Here is a 15,973-nt window from a genome sequence, read left to right on the forward strand (position 1 = left end):
CTTTGAAGTTATACCAACCTGAGTTCGCTCGAGGTCGTCTGCCTCACATCCCAATTGGGCTGTACTTGTTTAGCGTCTAAGTGTATTTTAGATATATGCTAGCCATATACACATGGTGGTCAAGAAGATACATATACGCAGGAATACGATCCCCGAGAAAACTTTAGTTGCATTTTTGGCATTTTGCACAGGTTTTGCTAGAAACGAATTTGGTTTACTTACTATAATTCGTGTCCGTATTGCTATTGGCATTGTATTTGAATATTGTATTGGAATTATCCCTAGGGTTACGTAGCATTTAAGCAGCAGCGAGTGCGAGCAGTATAACGAACCGATGTGTGACGAACCGCTGGTTAAGTGGACCAACAGTCGGTCGATCAGATCTTTGGGTCCCCAGAGATCCGCTATTACTAGGCGGGGGTCCCTCTTACTGGTGACCCACCGCAAACTGGAGTGTTGAGCAAGCAATACGAGCGAAGGCCCCCAATGGCAGCCAATCTGCGGAAACTGCAAAAGCCCCAACTCGCCGCCTCTGGGCTTTTTGATTTAGCTAATAGGTTATGTAGGAAACACTAACACCACACCCACTACACTAGACACCACACTATATCTACTTACGTACATATATATTATACATCTTTTTTGAGGCGCACTAGTGCTGATGTGGAGTATGAATTGTCGAACAATCGTTGCCATTTATTTCGCTATAAGTCACCAGTCCAAGTCGTGTCTATGTGTTGTACTTAGGTTTTAGCAGTGCCCACGGTTCGTTTTTAACTTATAATCCTCGATGTTGTGTTTTGTTCTCTGTAGGATCATGTATTTATTACCTAGACTAGCACTAAAGCATAGCCTAAGCTTCATGAGCATATAGCATGTAGCATATAGCATATGTATATGTATGTATATGAGTATTTAATGGGTATAGGGATAAAGGTTAGGATAAGGATACAGATAAAGATAGAAGGCGAAACCGAAGGACTGATCCTGTGCGCGTGTGTGTCGATATTTGAAATGTGATCCAAGACTGACTGACTGAAACAAACTCCAAGCAAGGCAAGATGAATAACGATAAAGCATAAGTACTATATAGAACATCCAGGCAATTCAGGTATGCGAACTAATCAAGAATTCAAGGACTTCCAGCGAACACAGAGACTAACTACGAAGCAACAAAAGCAAACAGAACTTTCTACCTCATTGTTGAAACGTTTGTAGCCGAGTGTGTGGCTCTTTAGCACCCGACAATACCTCAGATGCAGAACCAAAAAGATTGAAGATTTGAAGATTGAAATGGGAAAAGAAAGGAGAAGATAGGAGAGAAGGATTTAGAAGCAGAGATGAAGGACTTTCAGTGTAAATTTAATACGTATTACGGTGTAGTAACCATCATCTCCATCTCCATGTCATATACGATATACGTATCTCATCGCCCGTCACGTCAGTCATCACACACACATACAGAGACAAACGCCACACACACACACTGCCACAGTCTCAGGACCCCCCTCGTATCATCGCATTCCATTATCTTAGGGATATAGTCACACAGTCACGCGTAAGAAGACAACACCAAGGCAAATCAAATCATTCCAATCGAATCATTCGAAACGAATCATCTAGGCTAAGCGAAAGGACGAAGCAGGACAGCCACAAAATAGTTGATAAGCACTACAATTGGCATCATTAACAATCTTAACAATCATTTTGCAACACACTTTTGTTTGGATTCGTATTTGCACTTGCATTTGCATTTGGATTCACTTGATTTCCGATTGAAAAGAGCTCCCCGATATGTGATATTTAATTGGTAATTGCAAAATTGAATTTGAAATCGATAGGGAAGAGATGAGATCGCGAAGGAAACTCAACATCTGTGAGCATTGGCTTAGCACTTAAGTTCGAAAGAGATTAAGGATTATATATACGTGTACTTAGATTCGTAAATTCGGATTTGGATTCGGAACACCAACTGTGAGCGCATTAAAGATGAACGAGATCTGAAATCAAATGAACTTTAAGAAAATCATATGTGGTATATTTTTTGGCTTGAAATTTGTAAAATTCGCATAGGAATCGAATTCGATCGTCTATTTTGGATATTGTACGAGTACTTCGGTAAGCTTAGGTTTAGTTCTTCCACAAAATTGAAAAAACAAAAACGAAAAGAAAACAAAAAAAATATACTCACATCTGCTAGGAAACGAAACAATCATGCACTTTTCGATAACTCATAACTGTGACGAAATTTACACGCAATCCAGCATTCGAGACAAGATTACCCTAAGTTAATCAAAATTGACAAGAAACATTTTTGTGGCTGCCTCGAATAAAAGTACAGTAATCACTCGCTAAGTAGACCGCTTCGGGTCCCCTAAGGACCCCCAGGCATAGAAATCTAAGCTCTAGGCTAAGCACGCTTCCCAACTAACCGCCATTGTCCTAGAAAAGGACAATGGGGTACCAATATATACTCACTCTCTTAACACACTCACACACACACGAATACAAATTAATGGAATAATTACCTCAGATTAGAATTTTTCTAGTTTAATTCTTACAAATATACATATAAATGTTAAATGACGAAAAACCAAATGCAAACTAACGAAAATATTATGAAAATCACTTATACACTCCACAAAAACAAAAAACGAAAGAGCAAAACGAAACGAGCATTTTTTTAATGGCGAGTTATGAGAAATTTTAATAGTAAAATTCAAGAGCAATTTATTATACAAAGGCAAAGGAAATAACAAATAATTACCTAAGCAAATACCATACATACATCAAAATGCATGCAATCTCAACTAAACTAAACCAAAAATCAAGTAAACTAAACTAAAGTAAATTAATGCAAACTTTTAATGTTTCCCCGATTGAATATTATAGAGCATACACATATATAAATTACTCATTAACATATAGACCAAGAACGCTGCCAAAAAAGAATATCAAAGCTGCCACTCCCGCGACTCCCACAAAATATTGAAAAACCAGCTCAAAAAAAATATCCGCTAAAACGAGAGGAGTACCATATTGTAGGGACTTTAGACATGTATATCTTTTAACGTATATTGATCTTGGCTATTATTATTGCATTATTACGCATTACGCACTGCGAGTATCGTATATCGAGTATCTATTATATATGGCATATATTGTATATGAAGTTTTCATTGTACTATTTAATAATCTATTGGAGATTGATCCTTGTATGTTTCGTTATAAGTACTTCATACTCACACCAACATTCACTCACTCATACTCACTCACCCACACACACACACACGTACACACACCAACACACTGGCACTGGTCATCTCGAAGATCCTTTTCATTCTGAAGGGGGCGGGACGGGAGTCCTGAAACCGCGGCTGGGCGTGGTCGCGCCTACTCACATAGAAGAATTTCTGCTGCTCAGGTAAAGGCGTTGACCACGCCCCGCCCGGCCCAGAACACGCCCACCACCCCAGCCCCTTTCCCGAAGGATTACCCGAGGATGCATCGTGCCAAGGATTTTGTGTTAAATTCCGTTTATTTAGTTAAAACTAGTATTCCGTCTCTTTCAAACTTCGAGGCTCAGGAGAAAGTTGGAGAATTGAAGAAAGTGAGATGAGGAGCAGAAAGAGAGCGAGAAGGAGTAGTAGAGCCATAGTGGAATTTTGTTTAAGTTTTTTGTTTCGTTTCTATTATTGAAAAGGAAATTTATGCAAATAATATGATAATAATATTAATGAAAGTACACTTTACCTTATTTAGATGCAATGAAACTTTAATTCCTTGAATTAGTCAAATTTGATTTTGGACCTGAACAAAAACAAAATACAAAAACCACAAAAAAATGCAATTACATGTGTAAAGAAATCAAATAAAATACTTACTTAAAATAGACAAATGTGCCGCAGGACGGGGATTTGAGTAGGCTCATCCCGAAAGCGAAGTATTGAAAACTGAATAGATCCCCCTCCTGTTTTGGCACTCCTCCATTTTGGGTTTTGCCTGGAAAGCGATTGTAAAACGAATATTTATTGTGTATCTCTTACTAAGCAAAAAGCGAGCATCCTTTGATTTCCTTGTTGAAAACTAAAGCAAATATACAAAGCGAAGAGCGAGCGGAGAGAAATTACAAAGTAACATTGAACGATACAAAAACATGAACCTCAGCACTCCTGCATCCTACACAAATGTAACAAAATGCAAAAAGATAACCCTAAACAAATCCTAGCGAATCAAACGAAGAAAGCGAAGAAGGCAGAGAGCGGAGAAAGCGAAGAGAGCCAGTGAGAAAGCAGAGAAAGCAGTCAGCGAAAGCAAAAAGCAGAAGCAAAAGCAAAAGCGCCCCTCCCCCTTTTCGAAAGTACAAATTGTTTTTATTGTGAGATGATCTTTTATCGAAACAAAGTTGAAATGGCAAACTGATCGATAATTATCGATTGGCGTCGATAGGCAAGCAGAGTCTGAGGACCACACCACGAATTCTGTTCGATCCATAGTTTCAGCCCAACTTTGCTTCCGAAAAACCAACCGAAAAAAACCAAACCAAAAAGCTAAAAAATATGTAAAATTAATATTAACTCAGAGAACGTTATCCCGTAGACGCTTATCGAATATCGTCTATCGATACCAGCAGCAATAATCCTTTGCCAGCCTCTCTCTAAGCTAACACACACACACACACGAACACACTCATCTAGACACTCACACCCTCATCCACATTCACTCATCAACATTCATCATTGGCATTAAATCATCAAACTAAAAAAATATAAAAAAATACAAGAAAAACTAATTCTAGAATCACACATACAAGCATATATTGTACTCCCACATTTAGCACTTAACACATTCATACATAAATCACTCATGATATGCGTATTTGTCTCTATTTATAATAATAAAATAATAATCTACGGAATATGTAACATTTACTATGTACTACCTTATGAATCGATTACACTTCTAATTATATACCTAAATATATATATTTTGTATAAGCGATCGGGTTGGATCGATCCAGCAGACTCTCAAAGAACACAAATGAATCTTTCAATAAAGCGCGACCATTGTCGCTTATAATCATCAAGAACCTAAAACCACTTGAATCCTTTATGCATTGGAAGGATGGGCTTGTGTCACAGGATAAGGGAAAGGAATTAGTGTCCTATTAACCCTATGTGTGTCAAACGATATTGGCCCTAGGAATGGCTTTTGTTTTTGGCGGATTAATCTGGGGATGCGGTCAATCCCTTTAGCCGATAATCGCAGCTCAGGTCCAGCTGTGGCAGTTCAATTAGCGTCCTTCAAGCAGCTGCGAGTGAGTACCTGCCCGGCTTTCTAATTAACTCTGCCGGAGGGTGTGGTTGGGGCTTAGTTCTGAGGGGGGGCGATTAAGCCACATCTGTGAGATGTACGCTGAGTGGCAATATTTCAGCTCGGCAACAAAATTGCACTCGAAAGGAGTCTGGTGCTCGCTCTGCTGGCGCACACACAATGTACAAATTCAATTGCAACTAATGCACTTCATGCGTCTTCTCAGTGCTGAGCCCCCGTGCTCCCTGCAAAATATCCTTGTACCACCACCCACTTGCCACTTTCCCGCAGACGTGTCTGCGTGTGAAGTTTAAGTTGTTTGGCCGCGTGGGCGGAGTGGAAGGACTCCTTCGACCCGAGACGCCCCCAAGGATGTGTGTGTATGGCGAGTCAAGGAGCTGAAAGCGGAAATCAAACACGAGGCGAGGATTGCTCGCTTCTTAGCCCGCAGATGAGCGTTTTGGTCCTTGCGTGGGCGCTCCTTCGTCCGATTAGCAGGGAAGGTACACTGAGGCACACAAAATACAAGAAATTGGTGCTCCATGGCGGATACTGAATAAACTCAACTAGATGTATTCAAATGGGTTAAAAACAGGTGAGGTAATATTATAAAATTTTTTTACAAATGCAATTCAAGAACTGCAAGTGCTGCATTGCAGTAAAATTCTCCCAGTGTAGAATCGTTTCCTTCTCCAGTCTAGAGCCCCATGTCACGCTGACTTTCCGAGGTTGGGCACGGGGAGTTTGTGGCGCTGGTTCAGGTTCAGACCACTGCCTTTCCGCCCGGAGCTCTTGGTTGCAGCTGTGGCTGGCTTTGGCTCCGGGTCCTGGCTGTGCGAAATGGTCTAGGTGGGTTTGTCCAGAGGGGGTGGGTGGTAACGTGGCCGGCATGGCAAATATTTAACGAAAACAATGCGCTTAAATCAAAAGCGAGCCATGTCTGCGGCATAACTGCGCGTGAGGCAGACAGGCGGGGCGCTTTCTCCACCCATGTCCTTGCGCCAAATCTATTTAACCTCACACGTTGCAGGTCCTTTTTTATGTCCTGCTGCTGATGCTGCTCTTTAGTTTTAATGCTCCGGCTTGGAGCATGCAAATCAGCTTTTTATTCGACTGGCCTCCCAGCCGAATGACTCCTCTATTCGGATCCTGATCCCGATCCCTAGCCCCCGATGCCAACCTGGGTGCATAAGTTCGCCACGGAATGACCCTCTGGGGAAATTCATAGTTGATACTTGTGGCCATTGAACTGTTCGGGGGTAAAAAGTCAGAGGCAGCGGCAATAAACACTACAGACGATAACCAAAGTTACAGCACTGCCAAAAAGATGTTATTTATGGATAAACTAAACTCGAACTAATATTCTTAAAATCAACTTGAAAGTAGACAACCCCAAAATGTAATTAACGAATAAAACATGTAAAAATTACATTTTTAAAATATCTTGTTTATTTTTGAGGGGTTTAGCCTCCCAAGTTTCTTTCTCAGTGAAAGGGACAGGACCTAATCTTTATCTCAGTCATGTCAAGCCAAAGTTTGTGGCCCAAAACTTTGGCAGTTCCCTTGCGCCAATGAAAGTGGTCAGTTAAAAAATGTCAACCCCCCTTTGAAGATGCCCGACTGAGACAAAAAGGAGCAAAGTACAGCGAAGTAATATGTCTGGGCCATGCATAATTACCAAACTTTGCGGCCGAGTTCACATAAGTCATACTCCGTCTGACCATTGGGACAAGAGTCCTGTGCCAGGATTTATGAATGTAAATAGCTGGGTAGGCGGAGTAGGTGGGCTGCAAATTAAACACGACACTGCGTCGTTATCTTTATAAATCAAAGGGAATTACATGTCCATATCGCAACCCTCCTGAAGGTCCAGCCCACATGTGAATGCCGCAAATTCTGGAAATTGTTGCAAACCCTTTCGGCAAACAGCTCAAAGGATTCCGCCACCCCTGCTCAGCATCCTTTGTGGACATATTTTTAATGATTTATTTCCAATTTAGGCAAGATTTCGTACTTAAGACGCTCTGCCTAATGGCCGTTTGGCACCCACCACCCCCCGGACACAAGGTCAGTGGTCACCCGAGATCTTTCTCATTGGAATTTCCTTTCCCTCAGACGAAAGGGTGCAACCTCTCCACAGCCCCAGGCTTTCTTTCCTGGTAGTGTGCTAATATGCAAATCCAATTTATTGCACTCCCCATCCACGACTCCAGATTTTCATGCAACACTGAAAAAAAATTTAATCATCATTAGCATAAGAAGCTGGTCGAAGGCATCCCACGAGAATAACATCAATGGTAGTTCGTCCTGTACGAATATGTATTTCAAATAGGTGGTAATTTTTCTCAGTGCTGTTATCCTGGGTGTCCTTTCGCTGGGCGTGAGTTATACGAATCCTTTTTATCTCGACTGTCGCCTGGCGTGCGTCGGGCGCATAAATCTTGTATAAGTTCGCTGCTTGGCAAGGAGTCAATATGCTAAATCAGCAGAATCCTTTGCTCCCCTGCAAGGATTCAGCGAGGAAGGATGTTTGGACAGCTGCTAAGACATTTCAATAACGCTGTGGGGCGGAGCTGGAGATTGCTCCGTGCTCGGATGCTCCTCCAGAGCTCTCCTGACCGATGTTTGTTGAATTTTAATCATTTGCGTGATGCAGCCTCTAGTGGAGTGTGGTACCTTTAGCTATCTACCTACAACTTTATCGAGAGCGAGAGTGTGGAAAAGTGAAGGTGGATTATGTTTGAGTTTGCAAGCCAGGAAAGTGCAAGGACCTCAAGGATACGCTCGCACGGCTTTCTTTTTTTTCAAAAGAGTTATCCAAGCAAACTGATTGAGTGAATGCAAATTGACTGGAAAGCACAATAAACAAGAACAAGTATGTTGCATACTAGTTTGGTTGGTTATAATACTTAAGAATATCTCAGAAAACAAGGTTTACTTCAAAACAAACTTTAACAGAAAATATAAATATTAATAAATATTTTATAATATAAGCTATATATAGGAGTGTTCGATTCTGTAGCTCTCTTCCAACTCATTTTCCCCGCTTGACTTTTTCAACCGGTTTTGAAAGGATTTCCCGGGGGCTATGCCTGTCACTCCTAAATGGGCGCCCAGAGATTTATGGTGAGAACAGCAAACAAGCGGAGAAAGTGGCAAGTAATCGAAGTGAGAGCAGTGCAGCTCAGATGAGCGAAAGACAAAGGAACTATCCGGACATAAATCATCTCCTGGCGGCAGGCGGCGGATGTCCTGCGGCGCTGGCTGCTGCCACTTGAATTCAGAACCGGTTCGGTTCGCTTAGGTTCGGTTCGGCTTGACGCAGGATCCTTCAGCGGACAGGACTCACTTCCCGATTTCCATTTCTATTTCCATTTCATGCCTATTGTTCTGGCCGGCGTTGCAAATTTGTCAGCGAACGAGGAGCAGGACAAATGTCAGCGCGATAAGCGTGCAGGCACTTTTATCTGAAGGATATGCGCAGGATGAATCACTCGCACGTCCCTGCCCAGAATATTTCACTGCCAAATTGGCTGGCTATCTGTGTAACTAAAAAAATATGCAAAAAACTGACTATTCCATCGATACGACTTCAAGATACCCCGTAGTCAAAGAAAGCGCTTCGGCTTGTAAATACATTTACATTCCTTTCAGCTCCTTGACAAATTATAATGAATATTCAGATCATATGCAGGGTACTAAAAAACAACATTTATAAAAAAGACAATAAAAGTCATTGGCAAATTGGTCGAAAGGCATGAACAATAGTTTGCCTCCTTTGGCCAAGATTGATAGTGGGTCCAAATGTCATGGGCCATTTGTATGCTGGACACACCACCCGAAAAACTCCGCCCCTTCTTTTTGGTCAATCGAACGAATTGCGCTTAAATATTTGCGGCGCTTATCGAAAAATTTGCGGCCCATTGTCGAGAGGATTGATGCAATTTTAAATCCGCAACGAACAAGGACATCTGCTCAAATATTAGCTTATGAAATTGTTTAAAATGCCACGCACTAACCCATTCACTCCGGTCACGCTCCGGAAAACGGAAAATCTGGTCGAAGATGGCGGTGGTGGGCGGGAAACCCGAGCTCAGCCTTTTGACAGTTGCCACAATTTATCATAATTCAATGCATGGCATGTCCTGTCAATCACTCGAATCGACATGGACCTGAACATGGACATCGAAGGGGTGAATCGAGCACACATTAGCCGCAGGGCAGGGGGTGTGGATAAAGCCGATGTGGCTGTGGACATTTTTACAAGTGACTTATGAATTATTCCATGTACTTGCTCCTGTCCATCTGCAAGTCGCACACTGAAAACTAAAGAAAATTGGAATATAAATATTTGCACACTTACCAATATAAGAATCGTGGAATATATAGTAAAATCCAGTATAATTTTTTGCAGTGCAGTTAGCGTCTCGCTTTACTTCCTCTTTATGGTTGGCTTTTTGTGTTTTCCAATCAGATTAGCCTGGTAAGGGGTTAAGAGTACGGGGTTGCCACCGCTGGGAGGGGACCACATGAAAGGGTCAATAATGGGACTCGAGACGAAGATGCCGACATTTATCAAACGGAATATGCGATGCGTACAACCATTAGACACTGCCCACTGATGGACGACGGACGATGGACAGGCGAGACGTGATCCCAGATACGGCTCATCAAGTGCATTGTCGTGGGACAATGAAGGGTTAATCGGCTAACAGAGGGATTGCAATATTATCTTCTGAGCAAATTGGAGTTGGAAAGACAGCAGAAATTAGCGAAAGTAGACCTTAGCATTAAGTGTATCAATTGAAAGGCGTATCACTTGAGCCGCACTCTACTCAACTCTCCATGGACCTCCGTAATCTGATAGCCTTGCTGAACCAGCAGAGACTTGAAACAAATTTATGCTGTATTGTGATTTTACCAAATAACGTACCACTTTACTATTCCCAAAAACCTAATTTCTTCTTCCTTAAACATCCTAGTCTGAAATACCTTTTTTTGTCAGTTTTTTCGTAGTAAGTTGGCCAAAATATGTCGCAAGGCTAAAAAACGCACTTTTTTAGTCAGCTGGGGACCTCAGCTAACGATCCATATCAATATTTGCTTTATTTTGGAATAATAATTTTTCGGCCAAATTTCACATTTTTTGTAAGGGGTAACATCACAAAAAATCGAAAAAATAGTCAAACCAAAAATTTCTCAGAATGGTTTGCCCATCGTTTAGGAATATTTTTACAAGCTCAACGAGGTACGCCACTCCACAATTGGACTTGTCGTTCCCAAGATATCGCACTTTTTCTGTGAAATCCCCTTCGAAAAATCCCAAAAAGAACAAAATCACACTCGTTTCCCATCTGAAAAAATCCCTCAAAAGCAAACGCATATTTTTATTATTTCGTTACATATATATTTTTATTTATTTAAGAACTTGCTCGTCTAATTGACAGAAAAATATAAAGATATAGGATGTATTGAATGGGTTGTGCTGAGTGTGTCTTCCTATGCGAATGAGCGACTCCACTTAAGCCTAGGCGAAATCTCGGCGATTGCATAATGCGGAGCCCCTCCCGAGGTGTACGGAAATCACAAGTGGTTGATAAGAAAGAACAGACGTGGAATTTTGCTGTGCTGGTTTGAGGATCGCAGTCGAACGGATAATTTATTGGCCAGTCGCCGACTTGGCTGTTGATGATTTAATAGCGGACCCTCGGGAAGGCTCTCTGGGCTGACAGATAACAGATAACTCGACTGGCTGATAATTTTGATGCGTGACTGGGCGCTGCGGCTTCTCTATCTCCACCTCCTTACAGGGTCTTGTCGAACAGGAACTCGCCCAGTTCGCCGTTGGTGTCCATCATCTTCTTCAGAGTGGTCAGCTTGCCGGCGAGCTCGCGCTGTCCGTGGAGCTGCTCCTCCATATAGACACCGGTCAGGTAGTCCACCAGGTGGTAGTGGTTGTAGGGCTTGTTCTCGCAGGTCTGGATCAGCTTGCGGATGGACTTGGTCACCTTGATCTCCAGGTCGAGGGCGTCGGACAGGGCGGCGGCACCATCGGTCCACTCCTGCTTGGCCACAGTCTGTGGGGGATTCGCCAGGATTAGCTGGGCTTTGAGGTTTTCTACGCGATTCCTCGACTTACCGGCACAGAGATCAGATCGCTGACTCCCTCGGTCAACTGACCGCGCATGGACAGGTACTCCACCAGCTTGGATCCGTGCTCACGCTCCTCCTTGGCGGCCTTGAAGAAGTGCTCGGCGAATCCAGGGCGGTTGACGGTGTCGCGGGAGAAGTAGGCGCCCATGGCCAAGTACTGGTAGGAGGCGTTGATCTCCTCCTGGATCTGGTGGCGCATGCCCTTTATGCAGGCATCCTTCATGTCCACCCAGTCCTTGGTAATCTCAGGAACAGCCAGGGAGCCTGCAATGGGATAAGGTTGGTTAAGTCGGGGGACCATGATAACAATATATGGCTAGTTTCAGACGGACTTATGCAGTTTTAAAAAACTCATTTTCGTAATCAGAACTTAGGTAAATTTTAATATTTTAAAAACCTTTGCACTCTTGGTCTTGACCTTCATGGTTTGGGTTTTGTTTTTCTTTAAGTTGCTGCTCTTCTCGCTCCCTTTGCAGCTCTCTCACGAAACTCTTGCTTTCTTGCTTGGCTGAGGGGAGGGGGTTGTTGGTTATTGCATTTAAGAGGGCGTAATTGCATAAACCTTTGAAATTGCGCTTGGAATGCCGCTATTCTAGGGCACATAAGCCGTGTGCAAAACTGTAATGGCTTACTCTCCCACTCTCTCTCTCTGTTTTTGTAACTGCATTGGTAACGTGCGCAGCTCTCGCCGCCATAGTAACGGCATTTGTTTTGGTGTAGTGCCGTGTGCAAAAAGCATGGTTCACCATGCTAGCTCACTCGCACCGCAAAAGCCGTGTGCAAAGAGCGCCTTGAAATGTAACAACAAAAAGTCAAGCTTATTTGTGCCGCATTATTCATGGAAATGAAAGCGAAATTCGCATTATTTAATTATGGAAATTGATGTATAAAAACTGGTTATCATTTCCCCAAAGCGCAACGGAAGTATTAATAACTTTAAAATCAACTGGTTTGGTCAATTCACTTAATTGACGAAAGAGAGTGGAAGAGCGTTAAAGAGAAACGGCGCATGCTCTTTTCAACGCATTACAAATGTTTTGCTTCTCTTTGCGTATTGCGTCGAAATTTATTGTTTTTTTCCGATGACCTGCCTTTGTTTTGTTTGAAATTCAGCTGAACTTAACATTAGTACTTACACTTGAAATCTCCATAGGCCTGGGCCACCACGGCCAACAGGAGCAGGCTAGCGATTAGTTTCACCATCTTTGATCGTCGAACGTAGTCTTTACACAAAATCACAGAACCAAAATTTGTTTTTCACTTTAGTTTGATTTGCTTGAAGTGCACAAATGAGAATGAGGCGACTCGAGTTGGGATACAATGTTAAATAGGCGTTGAAATTGAAAATCTAGCTGCCTTTACACACACTGGCGCAGAAGGCGTCGCCTGCTTCAATTTGATGGGCTTGATTGGGATTATTTTCGACTTCTCGAATGCTTTCCAGTACCTTCTGCTGACAGCTTTAATCTGATTTTTCAGTGGAGCTAATGCCTTTCTACGTTGTGTTTTAGCGAACTCGAAAGCGAACTGTCGCTCCGAACGGCGCACAAAACACTTTTAAGCGCGCGCGCTCTCGGTTTTTCCTCGTGTGTGTGTGTGTGAGTGAGTGGGAGAGTGTGCACTGTTATCTTTTCAACATGTCGCCCGTTCTTTGTTAACCGTTTAAATGGCTGATAATTGAATATTCCCGATAATAGCCACACTCAATGTGATACACACGTCCTCAATATGGGTATACTTTGTATAAAGTCGGGTTTCCTAGTCAGATAATCCCCACTTATACAGAAGTAAAATCATCAAATGCAATATGGCCGCTCTTTTGAGATGCGCATCAGCTGTTTTTTGTTTTTGTTTTGGCCGTGGGAGAGCACCACGTCATGGGTTGCCAGGCGCTTTAATTATTGCTGACAATTTAATTCACATTTTGTCAAGTTGATTTGCACGTTCGAAAGGGGGATCAATCAGCCAATTTGATAACTGCTTAATATGGCGACGGCTCTTTTTTACGTGTCGGCTGCAGAGCTCCAAGAATGACACTTGATAAGAGGGATACATGCTGGGAAAACTTACAAATTACATAATTTGCCTGTTAATTGGGGAAACCCTACAGAGTCTCCGAACATAGCGAAAATAAGTATTGTTAATAGCAACAGTCTCAAGCTCGACACATGTAAGCCTTTGCTGCTGTGAATTGCCATTATATCAAAACTAAAAACAATTTCTTAGGATATAGATCGTTTATCTGCAGATTAATTTCAAACCTCATCGTTTGCTGATAAAAATCTCAGGAAACCACTTGAAATCCAAAGTGCAGCGTCCATCTTTTGCACCCGCTGACAACCCTGCCGTGAGTCACCTTCCAGCAGGCGCAGCAACAACAACACTGGCAGCGGCCATGTTTGAATGACACCGAAATCCCGCACTGAGCGCAAAACAACACATGCCCATGCACGCTCTCCAAAACCACACACACACAGCCATATCGATCGCATAGAAAGAGACGTACGCGACGCTATAAACAGCAGTTGATTTTCAGAGTTTCACCAAGCAGCACATAAAGCGATTGAATTTTTAATAAAAGCACAGGCATTGGAAGTGAGTTTAAAAATTACTAACTAACTACTTTGTGCGTGTTTAGTTAAGAAAACTAGAAAAGAATTTTCTGGAAACTGTGTTTTTAGACCGACCAGCATAAACATTGAAAAACCAAAACATTCCGTTGGTGGTGGTTTTGTTGTTAAAAAAGAGCACAGAAAATTCAAGAAAACGCTACGACGCAAAACGACAAAACTCGTCCGAAACGTAAACAAAAGTGTCTGTTTTCCAATTGTCAATTGTTGTGAAACTAATTTCCTTTGTTTTCGCTTCTCGAATTTGATTTTAATTTACAGTAAACCGTCGACATGAAATTTTTCGTTGCACTCGCTCTCTTTGCGTGCCTCGGCTCTCTTGCCTTGGCCAAGGATGATGAATACTGCCAGAATACTGTAATCACCGCATGCTCTACGTCAGCCTTTTCGGGTGAGTAAAGAGAGCGCCTCTAAGAGAGAGTGGCTAATCTGTGTTGTTGCTTTTTGTATCTTTGTAAAACATAATAATAAAAACAAGCGCTCACGGGCTTTTTCACAGGCAAAAGTAAGTGAAATATAGATTGGATGTTTTTCTGCACTATATCAGATTTAGTGAAAATGAACTCTTTCCAATTCTTACTGTTTTACGGCCCTTACTTTATTATTTTAAAGATACAAATACAAATTCAAAATTCTATAGTATAGAATAGCACTATCTAGTTAGGAACCGTTAAGACTATGTCATCAGTATTGAATGTGCTTCTGCTCCCCGATTCATAGATTGTAATCTTTATCATTTGATTATTCCCCGTAGGCAACTCCATTTGTAATGCCCGTTTTGCTGGCATTGACCATATTGAGCCCGAGATCCAGTCCTACATCAACGCCAACTTGGCCAAGTCGTACGACTACCTCCTGCTGGCCACCCACTTCAACTCCTTCCAGAAGAACCGCCCCGGCTTCCAGAAGCTGTACCAGGGACTGTCGGACCGCTCCTTCGAGGACAGCATTGCCCTGATCAAGCAGGTGACCCGTCGCGGAGGAATCGTGGACTTCAACACCCGTCACGAGTCTGCCGGCTCCGTGAGCACCAAGCGCGGCACTCTGGAGGTCGACGAACTGCACTCCCTGGCTCTGGCTCTGGACACCGAGAAGCAGCTGGCCACCGGAGCCACCCACGTGCACTCCCGTGCCACCCACGCCACCGACGCCGAGAGGGATCCCGAGCTGGCCCACTACTTCGAGGAGAACTTCCTGGGCAAGCAGGCCGAGAGCGTGCGCAAGCTGTCCGGCTATGCCAACGACCTCGCCAAGCTGATGAAGGTCCCCGACCCATCCCTGTCCGTCTACCTGTTCGACGAGTATCTGCAGAAGCAGTAAGGAGTGGAGACCACCTCCTCCTCTTCCTCCTCCTTCTTTTCCCTACACGCTCCTACACTGTCTCCCCAAAATTGCTCTCATAATTCCCTTATAAATTAATTTGTTTCCTTGGATTGTTCATCAATAAATCGCAGTGCAGCAGCAGCATTATCAAAGCAGCCACAAGTGAATGATTTACATCGCGAAATTCACCTTGATTTACTAGCACACCAGATTGTGATAATGTTATCATAAATAAGTTAGCAAGTTCGCCCCAGCAAATGTATCTTTAGCATGTACGTTACCGCTTGAACAAATAAACACATCAAAGAACCTAATTATCAACTAGTAAAACAGCAGCATTTTTGCCTCTCTGATAAGGTTTGGGATTTCGAAATGTATCTGGTCCTCAATGAGGGGCGTCTGTTTGCGTTTTTTCTCCGAGTGCCGCTGATTGCGGGCTGGCTGGCAGTGTACTTTGGATACCATTTGTAACAATGAAACTAACAAAGGCGAAATTGTATCGGAAACTAAACAGTTCTGCGATCACAACGGGTGTAATGTTCCATTATGTTGTG

General features: G+C 42.8%; 2 protein-coding genes across 4 annotated transcripts; one reads left to right on the forward strand and one right to left on the reverse strand.

Moving 5' to 3' along the window:
* Window positions 1-10,863: 10,863 nt before the first annotated feature.
* LOC117143152 (ferritin subunit) lies at window positions 10,864-13,019 on the reverse strand. Its single transcript, XM_033307651.1, has 4 exons — window positions 12,914-13,019; window positions 12,603-12,689; window positions 11,453-11,730; window positions 10,864-11,390 (listed from the first exon to the last, which is right to left on the reverse strand). The coding sequence occupies exons 2-4, from the start codon at window positions 12,667-12,669 to the stop codon at window positions 11,118-11,120; spliced, it is 618 nt and encodes a 205-aa protein (XP_033163542.1). The 5' UTR covers window positions 12,670-12,689; window positions 12,914-13,019; the 3' UTR covers window positions 10,864-11,117.
* A 933-nt stretch (window positions 13,020-13,952) lies between these two features.
* Window positions 13,953-15,749, forward strand: LOC117143150 (ferritin heavy chain). 3 transcript variants are annotated; one of them, XM_033307648.1, is made up of 4 exons: window positions 13,953-14,061; window positions 14,358-14,487; window positions 14,575-14,601; window positions 14,851-15,749. In XM_033307648.1, the coding sequence occupies exons 2-4, from the start codon at window positions 14,370-14,372 to the stop codon at window positions 15,414-15,416; spliced, it is 711 nt and encodes a 236-aa protein (XP_033163539.1). In that variant the 5' UTR covers window positions 13,953-14,061; window positions 14,358-14,369; the 3' UTR covers window positions 15,417-15,749. The 3 variants fall into 3 exon arrangements, with proteins under 3 accessions (XP_033163539.1, XP_033163540.1, XP_033163541.1); XM_033307649.1 differs by having other exon boundaries at window positions 14,596-14,601; XM_033307650.1 differs by lacking the exon at window positions 14,575-14,601 and having other exon boundaries at window positions 13,954-14,061.
* Window positions 15,750-15,973: the final 224 nt, after the last annotated feature.

Source organism: Drosophila mauritiana, chromosome 3R (assembly GCF_004382145.1).
Source record: "Drosophila mauritiana strain mau12 chromosome 3R, ASM438214v1, whole genome shotgun sequence".
Lineage (NCBI taxonomy): Eukaryota > Metazoa > Arthropoda > Insecta > Diptera > Drosophilidae > Drosophila > Drosophila mauritiana.